At 37.0% G+C, this 16,643-nt stretch overlaps 1 protein-coding gene across 1 annotated transcript in view; it reads right to left on the bottom strand.

Moving 5' to 3' along the window:
* Positions 1-16,643, bottom strand: part of LOC128862722 (protein sax-3) — a 94,307-nt gene that overhangs the window by 9,720 nt on the left and 67,944 nt on the right. Inside the window, exon 12 of the mRNA XM_054101408.1 lies at positions 14,861-15,098. Coding sequence (XP_053957383.1) covers positions 14,861-15,098 — 238 coding nt within the window. The remainder of the gene's footprint in view (positions 1-14,860; positions 15,099-16,643) is intronic.

Below are 16,643 nucleotides of genomic sequence, written 5' to 3'. Positions count from 1 at the left end.
GCTATCTAGAAGGTATGCGTTAGACCTTTGGACATTTAAAGTGGTAAGTACATTTACTGTAAAAGCAAATGAAATTCCCCACTCCTTGCAGGAGAACATTCTAGGGAATATAGAAAAAGAAAAAAAAAAACAATAGGAAAATCGTTATTTAGGAGGCGAGCGTGGTTTGATTTCAAGAGGTTACAAGCAATATTTGAGTGGAGTTAACAGCAACAATGGTATGAAATCGGCTGAGTGGTTATTGGGGTATATATGTATTTCATTATAATTCGACTTGATTACGCCTACTTCAATCTACATGCTAATTTTTAGCAACTTGGATGCATTAGTTACTTAAATATCGCAGTTTCATACTTTCTCAAAATTACGGTTATATGGAAGGCATGTTTCGTTTTGGTACGTTTGTGCATTTTGACGTGATCACGTCTTATAATTCGATTTAGCCGGCTGCACGCACGAAAAAATGTGTCGTTATCTTGCTCAATCGTCGTTACCTTGCATGAACTGCAAGCGAGAGCGGGGAACGAACGACAAAGAGCACAATCGGCCCCCCCGTTCGGCAACGTTCGACATCTGGCTCTGTCCTACTTGAGTGAGCATAGGTATATATGTATGTATACGCGCATATGTATATAAATTCACATATTTGTATTTGCATATGCCTTCTTCCTGTGTGCATGGTAATGAACCAATTCTCTGTTGAGAATAGGACGATGATAGGAGAAGTAGGAAATGAAAGGGACACTCGAGTGTAAAGTGTCTTGAAAAAGGCAAATCGATGATGGTGCCTCTTAGTGTTGTTGACTTATTAACGTCTGATGCAAAATCGAAATTGAACATATCTTTCATAAATTTGATAAATGTTTCGTAATTTTTTCACGTTTGTGTAAATGTAACTTGACCTATTCCATTGCGATTCCATTTACCTCCTTCTCTATATCCATACAAAATATCTATCAAACAAATAAAATTTAAATTTTGTTTTGAAAATTGCAACCATTACATCAGTATTTTCTTATGACGTTGTCACGTTAAACTATCGTCAGTAATCCGACTTTACAGACAACCTCTTTTTACTACCAACTAAGCCTAGTAAAAAGTAGTTAAAGAGCAACAAGTGCGCCAGGTTTTATTGTGAAATGTCATTTAGTGTTTTAGTCTCAGAACAAAAAAAAGAATTTTGGTCGTTGCTCCATGCAAGGGGAACCACTGTTCATTTCAAAGGCAAGATCCTACTCGCGAAGTAGTAAATTACTGACCTTCTCGCCTACACCTACAGTATTCGGCAATGGGGGTAGCACCGCAAAGTTAAGACAGAGAAAATGGCCAAGTTTCCACCAGTTCTATCTTTTCACGTGAGATGGTAAAAGACAATATTCTGTGAGTTTAGTGTATCTCAACCACTAATTCAGTTGGCAGTTTTTACAAGACGTTTATGCATTTCACGAAGTAGTCCTTTGGATGATTTTGTGGATTTTTTGAGGGATCTCAAACTTACACTTTGTTATACTGAAATTAAAACTGCGTGCTTAGAAGTTTTCTAGAAGTTTAATGGTATTCTTTTTAATTCTTTTAAATTTTGTAGAAATATTGGAACTTTGAGTTTTCTATGTTTTTATAAAAAATAAAATAAAATCTAACCTGAAAAATGACGAGAATATTGTGAAAATATGAGGTGACTTCAGTATGTAACCACAAGTGTATAATACAAACTGGCGTAAAATTAATCAACCAACTTTGTTTTGGAATAACTTTGGGTGTTGGAAATCTTTATTTTCGCTTTAAGCTTAACTGTTTGTATATTGCGGCTGCCTGCAAACAAAATTATGCCTCGCAGAGCAGTTGTTGGGTCTTAAGGGGGGCGCCTGGTTTATAAGGTCAAAAAACTCAATTTTTTTTTTTTTCGTTTTAAGCGATTCCTAATATATTTCAGAATATTCACACAAAGTTACAGAGCCTAATTCTCTATATTTCCGTAGATACAAAGCCATAGGTAGGCGAGCGTTAGGTAGTTACGCTGTGACCGGACAGCTATAGTACAAACTTTATCTTCTTTTCTCGACTTTTCATTTTTATGATTTCTTTGAATTGGCGTACATGAATGAAAAAAACGAATGAACCTTTTGAAATTAATCATAGCTTCTTCCCTTCAGTATTAGATTTTCTTCTATTTGAACTAACAAAATAGATAAAAAAAATTTGTCAAGATTTGTATTTTTGTTTATAGAAAGGCAGTTTTTTCTTTAAAACCTCCAAAAAGTTAAAATTTTGGAATTTCTCTCAGTTTTCTTAGTTCATCTAGAATAAAAAATTATGATAATTAGAAATCCATTTGAATTTTTTGCTTTAGATAATAATTACGAGCTGTATCTTGTACGCCAGTTGGAAACTCCAGCGTTGCAGCGCTCTACTAAATTCTATGTTAAACATTTTTTCAACTTATTTTAACCAGTACAAAATTTTTTTATACTTTTTAAATGTTCATTAAAAGATAGAAAAAACTTTGCTGTGCTAAATTAATTTTTTCCTTAAAAAACAAAAATTGCAAAGAGATGCAATGTTTAGACCAGGCTCCTCCCTTAAGTCTCGATTTTGATTGTGTATTTGAAACTTTGAGTATTACTCGACTAGACCCACAACAGATATCACTAGTTAACCAGACTTGGGTTGTTAATCTTCAGCGTTTAATTAAAGATTAAACAAATAAGAACTAAGAAAGACTAAAATATGCAAGAGTAACAGTAGGTATGAAGTAGGTTAGGTAGACGGGACCCATCTGATCATGCACTCTCTCTCAATATGAGTATTATAAAATTGTATCATAAGAAAAGTTCTATACATTCGAACTTGAAAAGCTATCCCTCTTCACCGGATTTTCGAACGAAAAATTCATTGGAATTTATCTATATTAATTTTCGTAAATTATTTATTTACTTCAAGCTTTTATTAAGGTTATTATTTAAAGTCAAAAATCTCCTTTCAAAAGCAAGCGTGCCGAAGTATACCGTTGCATGAAATAAAAATCCATTGGGTAAATGTCTTTAGTGTATTTAATAATTGTGTATGTATAGCTATTTATTTTTCATTAAATACATTTTATGCGCACACAGATATAAAAGCCATTCCGATTGGATAATGTCATTCATAATTGTGGCAGTAATTGCAAAAATTACTTATTAAAATCAACACATACGTTAATGGCCTGCAATACCTGGGGACAAGTGAATGCGAAAAGGACACACTGCTGGCAAGCACAATACGAATATTATTTTTATGTGTGTGAGTAGGTACTTAAACTTGCTGAAGCAGTCGTTAAACGGAAAATTCATATGAAACAGGCCGGATAGCTACTCATATATACCGGTATTTGCCCACGAAAATGCAGCTGTGTGCGTTCTGTAGGTATTTTTATTTTTTTGTTTGTTTTAATTAAATTTTAATAATTATTAATTATTTTTCCACAGCTACCGATACACTTCATTAACTTCACTACCGCCAATGCAACGAGCAAGCGTGCTGCCAACTCTTCTGGATATTATCATAATATTTTCTTTTATTATTATTATAATAATTTGACTGTGCATCTACAATCCACAGTATGTCAAATAAATAAGTAAGTTGCAACCCAGCAAGATCCGGTTCAAAAAAGCCTATTTTTTATAAATGAAAATAATCATATTTGTTTTCATAAATTAATAACGTAAAAATTATTGGATGAAAAAGTGTAAACAAACTTAATGTATTGGGTTGGGGAAAAAGAAATGTCGTATTTGTGATCGAAATTTGACGCTTTATTTAACGTACTTAGAATTATCCGATTCAAGTCAAATATGCCCCGTTTTGTTCGCAAACTTGTTGCCATTTAGAAGGCAACTTCATTATCCCCCCTTTATAAAGCCACCCCTCCTTATTTGCAAAAAACTCAGACAACCAGTTTTCGTAAACCTCTTTTGAGACCAACTTGGTGTCATCAAGGGTGTTTTGCATGGGCCGGAAGAGATGATAGTCACTTGGTGCCAGGTCCGGACTATATGGTGGGTACGATAGGACATCCCATCCGAGCTCCCGTAGCTTCTGGCGGGTCATCAAAGATGTGTGAGGACGAGCGTTGTCCTGCGGGAACACAACACCATTCGTATTGACCAATTCTGGCCGCTTCTGGTCAATCGCCTGCTTCAAACGGTCAAGTTGCTCACAATAGAGGACCGAATTAAGGGTCTGGCCATAGTTGAGCAGCTCATAGTGGATAATTCCCTTCCAATCCCACCAAACACACAGCAAAATCTTCCTGGGGGTCAATCCGAGCTTGGCGATGGTTTGGGCCGGCTCGCCGCTTCTCGACCACTTTCTCTTTTTCACTTGGCGTTGTCGTATGTGACCCACTTTTCATCGCCAGTCACCATCCGCTTTAAAAATGAGTCTAGTTCATTCCGTTTTAGCAGAGAATCGCATGCGTTGATTCGGTCCAAGAGATTTTTTTGCGTCAACACGTGTGGCACTCAAACATCCAGCTTTTTTTGGAATCCAATCTAGTTCCTGACTAATCGAGCCAATGCTCACATGCCGGTCCCTTTGGATAATTTCAACGATTTTATCAGTCTCTACGACGATTGGCCTACCAGTACAGGGTCCATCTTCGACATCTACTACACCAGAACGAAATCGATCGAACCAACGCTGTGCTGTGCGAATCGTTACAGTATCAGGCCCATATACTTCACAAATTTTTGCCGCCGCCTTCGTTGCATTTCTACCTCTAAGGTAGTAAAAACGTAAAATATGATGAATTTCTTGCTTGGTGGACTCCATCTTTGACGCGCTATAACTTAAGGCTGAAACGTACGATCACAACACTGTCAAAGAGACACTTGTAGTACAGATTGTCGTCTTCAAATCGCCGTTCAGTGTGACCCGATGCAATAAGTACAACACAAGATATGTATAAATTTCGCGCTCAATTGACAAAATACGACATTACTTTTTCCCCAACCCAATATCTCCAACTATAATAAATTTAATTGTATCCATAAAACCGAAAGACAAGTTAAAAAGGGCAAGTTGATATTTCGGCATGAAAGATATTTCGGCTAACTATCTCTCTTTAGCCCGATTTGCATGATATTTGTAATCTTGACGCTTTGAGGTGTTTATTGCGATACGCGCAGTTTTAATAATGCCCAAGTATTGTTTTTATAGACGGAAGGTCAGAGCTTTGAAGTGGTAATTGCAAAATGTCTATATCTTATTGCCTCCTTATCACTAACTCGATAGCCTCCAATGAATATCGTGTATCTCTAAACTAGGTTAACTAAGCAATTCAATATCAACTTGTTGCAAATCATAGAGAGAGTGATGGCAAAATCTAAGGAAATGAAATTGCAAGAAAAAAGAATAGAAAAGAAATCATTCGCGGTAAAATCTCTATAGAGATGCCCTTTCCCTTTGTCAAAACACAGCTGAAACTAAACTAATACTTCATTAGCAAATTATAGTAGAATTAGTGCACCTATCTGGGCGGGGACCAAAAAGTCTAATCTACGGGAAGTCACCCAGACTTACAGGCAAGGCGCGCTGCGTGTAGCTTGCGCGTATAGAACGGTGTCTGATGATGCAATCTGCGTAATAGCGAGAAAGATACCCCTAAACCTCTTGGCAGATGAAATGTTTCGGCTCTATAACAGACAGGGAACGCGGGCCACACCTGGAGAAAAAGCAGCGGAGCGACTGCTGACAATAGGCCGGTGGCAGCAGCGGTGGGATGAGTCACAAAGCGGACGTTGGACCTACAACCTCATACCACGTGTTGATGAGTGGTTAATGAGAAAACATGGAGACACCGACTATCACCTTTCACAGTTGCTTAGCGGACATGGCTGTTTTCAGGAATACCTGCACCGTTTTAAGCTGGCAGACAGCCCTTTCTGTCCAAACTGCCCGAATACAGACAAAAACGCAGAACACGTCATGTATTATTGCGGCCGCATTAGAGAGGAACGAGCTATACTGGAGCAAGCCCTGGGTCATCAAGCGTCCTCCAACACCCTCATATGAGATATGTGCGCAACCAGCGGTAAGTGAGAGGCAACGCAAACGTTTGCAGGTAAGATTATGACACGACTTCGCCATATTGATTGGGAACGCAAAGCATTTCAGCAACAGAAAAGGCGGACAGTCTCTGACGAACCGACAACAAGCACAGACGTTTGAGTGAAACACTCAATATAGTATCATACAGAAGACAAGACGGTAGTGAATTAAGATAACATTACTGCAAGCTTTCCGATGCCTCCTTTACTTTGGACCACCTATAAACATAGTGTGAGTAATTGAGACTATCGACGGTGTATAGCCTTCATACGCCTACAGGAGAGGAACCTGGACGCGGGTACCTGTTGTGTCTTCGGACATAAACGCGGCTCTACCCAGAAGTTATACTTTTTTGGTCCCAGGGTAGAACTAGCCGAGGTGGAGGATTGTTATAGTATTAGTGGGAGCGTGCCCCACATACCATTGGTGTGACGGCACCTTTGAGATGTTTCTGACATTTTGATTTCAACCTCCTTAAAAAAAAAAAAAAAAAAAAAAAAAATTGTAGAATTAGTATGGGTGCACAAGAACCTCGTGAACTTACGGTGGAGAGAGTACATAGGTGGCAACATCCGCGACGGGCTATCCTGGTCTCAGTGAATTTCACAGAATCAGCTGATTTTCTGACGTAATAATGAAATACTTGTATTCATTTTACTTTTGAGAGAGTGTCACAGATTTACAATTTTTTTTAGGATCTGAGTGGTTTTGATAAAATAAGGAAATAGAAATTACTCAGATATGTTGACTTAGCTCAAAAATAACCAGCAAATTGATCAGTTTTCTAACAAATCAGCCCCGATTGCGGGCCTTGGTTTGCTGGTATAAGCCATCGACAAACACTTCAACCTAAACTCAATTAAGAACACCTAGGCGATGTGCACTCAAATCAGAAATAAGAATTTTCGAGCCTTGACACTTTTGCTTGCTGGGTTAGTTATGCACACATTTGTAATGGTCGCATACATATAAACCTATATGTAAAGGATGCCACCATCAAGCAATTATGCTCTGAATATAAATATGTGTTAAAGTTATTATTTTTTATGTTGTTATTTTTTTTTTTTTTTTTTTTTTTGGCTAATTAGGTATGAAAAAAAAAAAGAAATTGCCGCTGTAAAATCAATGACGCTTTGAGCTTTAACTTAAACTCCATTCGCATCCCAGTAACTCTACTTGATTTTGTATTGCCTATTTAAAGTATACACCAACATCTTCCCCTTTCGCGCTCATTAAGCAGAAATCAATATCAAATTATTACAAATTACACAGGAAAATGAGCACAACCTTTTGTGATTAATTAATGTTATTTTTATAAAATGAAATCAATGTTCAAATGTTCAATTAAAATTTAAAGGCCAACAGGGCGTATGATTAATATTCAATCGAAATAAAATTGTGTGCGGAGAGGGCTTATGCAAGAGGGCCATGCAAAAACAAAAAAAACGTGTGTTTATTTGTTCAACTTATGTAAAAATAAAAACATTAAAAACTGTGAAATTTTGAATGTAAACTTAAAAACTTTACAAACTGTTCGTTTAAATTTTGAAAATTTTGGAAAAATTTAATAATAAAAATGTATTGCAATATTTATGTAAATGATTATGAGTATCACATTCCAAAATATATAAATGATTCAAAACTCTTCATGCGCCCAATAAATTATAAAATTGATTTGCTCTAAAATGTCTTTTTGTCTAAATTTAGTTAGTGCGTGCTGGAATTAAATTTTGTTCGCATATTTATCAACAACAACACAAACAAATCAAGCCAAAAAAACAGAGCAGAAAAAAAAATGCTTATACATTTGGAATTTCTGCCGCCACAAATTAACCGCTAATAATGCCACATCGACACATCCAAAGTATTTGAGAAATTTGCGTGCGTACCGAATACCAGCGTGAATTAAATATTTTGAAACTTCAAAGCAAACAAAATATAAGTATGCCCTATATTAAATTTGTAGCTTGGAGGTGAATGCTTGTTTTTGTGCATAAATATGCAAATTCGTTTATTGAATTATTAATGACTGCCGACGTGACAAGGCTGCGCGTAAAAGCGAATGCGCTAATTTGAGGCATTTAGTGAGCGCACTGCGAGAATTTTTTTTCGTATGAAATTTTATATGAAAGTCAGAACAGTGGAGAAGTAAGAACTTTTAACGAAAACTATTGTGACCTTAAGCACAAAACCTTATGAACAAAAACGAGGAGAAAATTCGGCCTGCCTTAAGTTCTAAAGGAAGAGTCTTCAACTCTATATTGACTCAACAACGAATATGAATGGAAGTGGAAATGAAAGTCAAATGGAAAGGGAAGGAGAAAGGGAAATTAAATTTTATAAGAACTTTATAACTGGGTCGATCTGGAACAGCTAAGTGTTCGTGAATGAGACTTCTAATAGAGGTCGAAATATCGGCAAATATATAATAACCTTAAATAAATATGCTATTTTTTATTAAATCTGCCTTGAGCTCATAACATAAAAACACAAATAACAGCTTAAGTAAAAATATTTTTTATTTTTCTGAAGGCTTTTATTTCAAACTCCATTAAAGAATAGTCATCCTCCCTGCAGTTCGCATTCAGCTTGTGTTTATCTTAGCAGCTATTTGGTTGGCTACTAAGTAATTGTGAATTTCCTTTAGAAAATCAAAGACTGTTTTTTCATTGAACTAAATAACTTTATTCTGTAATGTATTGCTCATTTTGATCAATGACCTTTTGCCATCTTTCAGGCATGTTCATAAAACTTCTGGTGTTTATTAGCAAAAAACTGAATCAGCTAGGATTTGACAGCATCATCATTATTGAAGTTTTTACCATTCAAGGAGTTTTGTAAAGATCGAATAAAAAGGAATCAGGACGATTTGTATATCGAAACCAAGCTCCAATAATGTTTGCCGAGCGACCAAAGATGTGTGGCCTTGCATTGTCATGATGGAATCAAAACCTTTTCGATTTATCAAATCGGGTCGCTTTTCTTCAACTGCATTATTTAATTTCGTTAGTTGTTCAATGTAGACATCAAAGTTGATCGTTCCGTTGGGTGGTAAAAGTTCAAAGTAGACAATTCCTGTGTAATCACACCAAACTGATAACAAAACCTTCTTTTGATGAATATCAGCTTTTGATGTTGTTTGAGTTAGTTCACCTGGCCTACTCTACGATCTTTTCTGCTTGATATTGTTATAAACAACCCCTTTCTGAACGCCCGTTATCAATCGTTTTAAAAATGGTTCATTTTCATTACGGTTTTTTAGCAAATCGCAGCCAAGTGGTTATAAGCTTCTCTGCAATCTCGTGTGTTGTACTGTGACGATCCGAAAAGAGTTTTGCTTTGATTAGGGCGCCATTAACTTCAACTGGACGACCAGAGCGTTTTTCATCTTTGAGTGAAAAATCACCAGAAAGAAATCTGGCAAACCAATTTTGACACTGCCGTTCTTTTAGGGCTTCGCCACCATAAACAGCACATACCTTTGTATGAGCTTGGGATACGGTTTTCCCTTTGCGCAAATAAAAAAGCAAAATATGACGAAAATGTCCTTTTGTTCCTTTTGGTTTTCCATTTTTCAATGAAAACTACGCAACCGATCAAAAAACTTTTTTATGATTGACAGCTGAATTGCCAACTATTAAATAACAAAATGTGTTTTACATTTGTACTACGTCTGCAAATCTAAAAATTCAACTGAAGCCATCTATGAATGAAATCCGCAATTACTTAGCTGCCAACCCAATACGTACGGTTAACGGTTATTTATATTTCGCATAACATTTATGTTTCGAAATAGTAACAAAATAACATGAAACATTGCTATTCACCTTTGGTACTTAATATTTGTAATCTAATAACAAAATGCAAGAAAACTTGGAGTTTCAAGCTTAAGCTCTATGAAACAAAGCGATCGTTCCAGAATTATTCAAACGAAACTGCTAGTCAACTGAAGGTAAATTGAACTCAGTGGGTTGAACTGAGCTGTGTCACTTCAGCTCTACACCTATGATAATTTTAAGCGTCAAGCCCATTATATTTCGTGTGCTAAATCGGCGTGTTTTCCAGTGTACTTAAATACGAGTGCATATAGGCATTTTGTGAATATGTTTCCGTTACATATACAATTATTTTACACACTAATTAGTACTAATAATGTATTAATTTATGTTAAACTACTCACAGTCATCACATCAGTTATTAATTATTAAGGCTGAAGCAGCTTTAGCTTGCTTCCTGTTAAAGTTAAATATTACTCATACGCCATGCAGTACGGGAATATTATTTAATTGTAATTAAAGTGGTATTACGAAGTATTCAATGGATGGGAAAAGTTTTAATTTTAGAAACGTTTATAAATATACGCTTTCTAGGCAAGAATTTTAAATTGAGCCACAAAGTCACATAGCTTCATGATCTTAGTATGTAAGTAGATTAAAGTTATTATAAAGCCACAGTCCTCAGCTAATATTTTCAACTTATTATGGATACCTACAGCTGTAGTCTAAATGTCTTATGCATTTCTAAATGAAAAATTCGAAATAAGCTCTTTCGTAATTTCATAAATTGTCCAGCGTATAAAGAGAATTTCAAGAGTACTTTGAATCTTTGAGGTGAACAAAATGTCAGTGATATAAAATATAATACAATAAAAGGTTGGGAAATTTAAACATTATACCCCCTCAAGTCAAAGTAAGTCATCAGTATCGAGAATTTGCAACCAAAATGAAAACTTAGAGAGGCTTGAGTATGGAAAATGTGTGCAAAGAAAAGAAAATATCTTATCAAACTTAAGTCCTGTGTTTGCGGCATTTGCCTTCGCCAAAAGGCAAATGGATACTGCGCATATCTGAAGTATAAATTGCTGTCTATTTCGTAGTGATTACATTAGTGGCCCATATCTCATCACCCTTTTTTTGTTCTAAAATGTAAGTAAAGGAAGGAAAAATTTGAACATTTTTTCAGTATCACAACGATGAAAGTGAAAAGTCACGACTGGACACTAGAAAGGTGTATGCTGTATATGTATCCTATATCTTTATGCAGGTTGCAATGGTCCCATTCTGGTAACGTGGACGATAGTAACTGGCTGTTATAAGCGAATGATCGAAAATATCGACAAGACCATTGAAGCCGGATCACAATGTGAGCACTTATTCCATTAACTATGAACCGAAAATTGTTAAGAAACGCGTTTGGGCATTTGAAAATGGCTGGACAGAAAGGCTCGATATACGGATGACACACAAATTTACATTATAAAACCCTAGGGCTGAATTTTTTTATTGCAACTTTTCGCTGAAGAGTAACGAATATTTAGAACAGCCACTAAACTTCCCATTGCAATGGGCGAATGGTTCAATGTGCTCTAGACTGAGGTTATATTTATACATACTTTTGAATAGCCAAGAGGCCATCAGGGCTTGCGCTAATCGAACAATTACACCCATGCTTGCTAAGAAGTGATATGATCCTCTTTAATTCCAGGTAGTAAAATAAAATATCGTTACTGGGAACTGGCCATTGAAGATTCGATGGACATCAGGCCAGTTGCCCATATGACAATGAAACAATAGTGGAGTAACTATTTGGAAATTATAGGGATCAGCTTGATAAATAAACTTGGTTATCTTATCTAACACTAGGGTAGGGCATGAGAGAGAATACTCGAAGAATTACCCATTGTGAAGTCACACAAGGAATCCGTCAAGCCAAAAGGCTTGTAAGATATTTATACCTACACTAGAGAACTGCATAATATGCGTAGAGTAGACATAAGGAAAATAATTAGTATTCTGACCGATCACTATTACTTAAATTACCTTCTCTTAAAAACTCATATTGAGAAAGAGAGAAAGTGTCGGGTCTGCCTGGAGGATGACTAAATCACGTAGCATATCTTGTGCAACTGTATTGCCTTGACAAAGATAAAACTGCGCATCTTTCATCAACATAAAATGGATCCGAATAAAGTGAATAATGCGCCTGTTGCAGATATTCTGAAATTTGTCTGCAAGGTGATAAATTTGCTGAAAGAATTTGCCTTTCAACCAATTCCCAACCTAAGGCAAGGGACATCTAATTTAAATAGGACCTGATGTAATACATTTAAAGTAGTAACACCAGTCTATAGGACTAGAATTAACTGCTTATAAAACATATAGCAGAACACAAAAACTCTTTTAGGTCAAAGTACTCGTATCGGATCTGCAGGTTAAATCCATTGCTGCTCAGAGTGCTATCAGACTGAGGGAGTTTGGCCTTTGAAGACAACTCCCTGTTGGGCATAGCAGCATCTTGAAGCAGATCTCCCCTTCCTTCTCTGATATTCGCACCGACCTCTCCATCCGCAAACTGTGCTTTGAGGGTTGTGCTAGGGCTATCTTTCCGAGCAGGCAAGATTGGAAAGAGGGGAGAGTTGTTGCGGATATAGAGGCCTCTGTTTTCACTGACGGATCCAAAATGGAGTCTGGAGTGGGAGCGGGGGTCTACTCCAAATCAGCCAACATCTCGGTCTCCTATAAACTGCCGGAGACAAGCAGCGTCTTTCAAGCAGAGGTCTTCGCGATCCTGCAGGCATGCAAAATGCTTCGGGATCGCTGTTGGGAGGGAGACATAAATATTTTTTCCGATAGCCAAGCTGCAATCAAGGCACTGTCGTCGCCGCATTGCAGCTCTCTTCTCGTAAACTCCTGTAAGGAGGAACTTAAACGCCTCGAACGGGCAGGAAACATCTCCCTCATCTGGGTTCCTGGGCACAGGAATATAGAGGGAAATGAAATTGCCGATGAGCTTGCCAGGAGGGAGGCGGCAGAACCGAGTCCAGCTGCCCTCTTCTCAGACATCGGTATCCCCTTGGTCGTCGTTAAAGGGAAACTACACAACTTCTTTCTAAGAAAAGCGCAAGACAGATGGAGGTCTGTCTCATCGTGTGCCATTTCAAAAGCACTATGGCCTCAATACGACATAAACAGAACGCTTAAGGTGATGGGAACCCCCCGCCATTCAATTTCCAAACTCAACGCGGTGATCACTGGCCACTGGGTGATCGGCACTCATGCGGAGAAGCTTGGAATTCCGTACAACCCCCATTGCAGAAGCTGTGGGGATCCTACAGAGAAAGAGACTGTGGAACACTTTCTCTGCAGATGTCCGGCTTTGGCGGCTAGGCTCTTGAGATTCCTCAGCGTCCCCTTTGGGGATGACTTGATGAAATTCTCCAGCCTAGATCCCTTTTCTCTCCTCCGCTACATCAACAGCACTGGATGGCTGTATACGGTCTTATCTCCTCCCTTAATCCTTTCACAGGTAGTGGTCCACTCTATGGTATCAAAACGGCACGTAAGTGCTACTTGTAGCGTACCTGGGGTACTCTTGCCATCTTACCTACCTACCTACCTACTCGTATCGGCCATTGAGCACACAGCACATATAAAATTCTTATTATTATTAGATCTGTCAACTCAGGATGATGGGACATCCGAGCACATTTTGCGCAAATGTGCAGACAGCTGTTGAAGCAATTAAACTACTAAATATTGGCGTTAGCGTTAGTTCTCGTTAACCGAGAATAGGGACGTATTGTGAGGATACACTTCTCTGCGGCACAGAGGTACTACCATTTTTTCTCATTGTCTATCTAGTTGTAGGCATGAACACTTTTGTCGTTTGGTAGAAGTCTACGGTACTCTGTACTCTATACTCTATACTTCTTGTGAAAGCTAAATGTCAGTCAGAAAATTTGAACTTTTTGCATTTTTCTCACATCCTAATAACAGTAAAAATTTACGAAGAAATTAAATTGATATTACTGCAACAAATTCCACCTGAGGTCTTAAATTTTAATGCAATTTTCGCTTTCAATTTTCGATTTTCACTCACGCATACACACGAACAAACTAACACTACAAATTGCCTTCGTTTGCTATGAGCAACGTTCAAGTAATGCACAACGTCCATAGGAGGCTGATATTTGAGAAGCCCAAAAACCAAAAAAGGCAAATTGCAAGTGGCGAGCATATTTGTAGGCATGTATGTGTGTAAGTAGTAGAGCATTTCATTGCAACTAGAATGCGTAAATGCAAAAGAAAACCACACTAAACTTAGTAGCACACTTTCAGGCGATGGTCTCACTGCTACCATAAACTGAATGCCCTACTACGAGTATGTATTTATGTGTGCGTTTGAAGCATAGAGCAAGCGAGGTAGTATAAACAACCTTGGGTATTATTAAAATTACATTTTGCCAACACAGCCACAAAAGTACGAAAGATGTAATGAAAGTGTACGATGCATTATTGCAGACGCCAAGCACTGCGAGGTGCGCTTTAAAGTGTAGCATGAAAAATGAGGAGATGAGAGGAAGCAGAAAGAGAGGTCTAGTTGAGCGGAGTGAATTGGAGATGCAATTCATGCATGCAAATATTCGCAACTTGGCATAGCACGCTTGTGTGAAAGTTTGTGAGTATTCTGTATTCGGTAGTTAAATTTTCAATTTTCCCGTTCAACAACAATGCTGATTGCAATGCCACTACAGAACTACTAGTGGAATTTTGTGAATTTCGTGTTTTAAATTCGGAGGATATCTTATTTGGCGAGCAATTTGTCGCTTAGTTGCATTTATTTGCGGCGAAGTGCAAACTACTGCTAACTACAATGCTTAGCGCCAATGGCTATGCTACAAAAAACACAAAGAGAAAATACCTGCGAAGAGCTGGCCATCAGACAGTAACTAAATGGAAAAAAATCATTTTTAGCGACACAATTTGCAACTCACCTTTGTTGATTGCGTTCGCCAGCGCCGCTACCAGCACCGCCCTCCCCACCATTCACACCAACAGTGCCGTTTGTTAGGCATACAGGTGCATAGTCGGCGATTTGATCTTTTTGCAGGTCCAACGTATCGCCAGAAGGTGAAGTGCGCCATACCATGCCACCAGATGATGAGTCCAACCAATAGCCATTGCCATTGCGCGACAGACTAGGCATTTTGAGCACATCGTTTGGGTGAGCGCCTAAAAGTAGAGTAAGACAAAAAAAAAAATAAAATAAATATATGGAATTTAAATGAAATAACAGAGAAAAGGTTTGTGAAATATGATTTCATTAGTTGCATTGCCGATAATGTCGCATATTAAATTTCGGAAAAAAACGCGTTAAATTCGTTGCATACTTATAGACGCGAGCACATATCGCGCAAAAACTCCACCGTATTCGCCTGCACGCCAATCGCTAACGCAGTGTGGCAGAAAATTTATGCAAGCGACGTAATGAGAGAGGCAAGAGTTGAAGTGAATTATATAAACGGAGGAGGAGTAAGTCGATATGGGCGGTAATATGTGGATATGGAGACAAAATGTACGTTTATAGAGGCAATTGAAATGACGACAGAAGCATAGCAATGAATGAGCGGATAAACAAATACATAAGTGGACAAAGCAAACTAAGCACGTAGGCATACATACAACCACATACTTACAGACATATGGATATATTTATTTGTGTGAAATGTAAAGTATTTATGAAAGGCATTGAGACATTTCTGAAACAAAGCATGCATGGAAAGGAAAGCTTAAGTCTAACATTAAAATAATAACCTTAGAAAAAATTTGTTTCATAGACTTCCCAACCAAATAATTGTCTTTCTAAGGGATATCCTTTATGACTTTTCCATTCCAAATCGGTATAGATAAGCGTACAGTTTGCGTAATGTTATTTAGAATTTATGGTGGAGGCATTTTATGAAATATTCTTCAGAAACTTGGAATTTGTTCAGAATCAATGCTTCGTTGAACATAACTAAGATTTTTATATGTATTTTAGGTCAGGAAATATCAATAAGAGGTGCGATTATGGCCCCAATTATGTTAGCATGGGAATATTTAAGTATGCACGGAGGAGAGTATGGAGCTAAGTAATTGTGTAAGTAAGTAAGCATATAAGCATGTAAGTATATAAGCATATAAATACATTAGTATATAAGTATATTATATTAGTATATAAGCACATAAATATATCAGTATGTAAGTATATAAGTGTGTAAGTACATAAGTACATAAGTATATAAGTATTTAAGTATATAAGTCTATAAGTAAAAAAGTGTATATATAAATATATATTTGCCCGTGGTTCCTAATAGACGCATAGAGCCTCAGGTATCTAAGTAGATAAGTACACAAGGCTATAAGTATGTAAGTATGAGTATATAGGTATGTAAGCACATAAGAATGTAATGATATAACTATATAAGTCTATTACTATGTAAGTATTTTGGTATGTATGTATATTAGTATGTAAGTATGTATGTACATAAGAATATAAGTATATAAGTATGTAAGTATGTAAGCATGTATGTATATAAGTATGTAAGTATGCAAGCATGAATGAAGTACAAGCATATAAGTACATAAGTATGTAAGTATATAAATATATAAGTATGTAAGTATATAAGTATGTAAGTATGTAAGTATGTAAGCATGTATGTACATAAGAATATAAGTTTATAAGTATGTAAGTATGTAAGCATGTAAGTATGTAAGCATGTATGCATATAAGTATGT

The sequence above is a fragment of the Anastrepha ludens genome, chromosome 5 (genome assembly GCF_028408465.1).
Source record: "Anastrepha ludens isolate Willacy chromosome 5, idAnaLude1.1, whole genome shotgun sequence".
Taxonomy (NCBI): Eukaryota; Metazoa; Arthropoda; class Insecta; order Diptera; family Tephritidae; genus Anastrepha; species Anastrepha ludens.
Note: the sequence above shows the minus strand (reverse complement) of the source record. Positions and strands in the feature narration are given on the sequence as shown.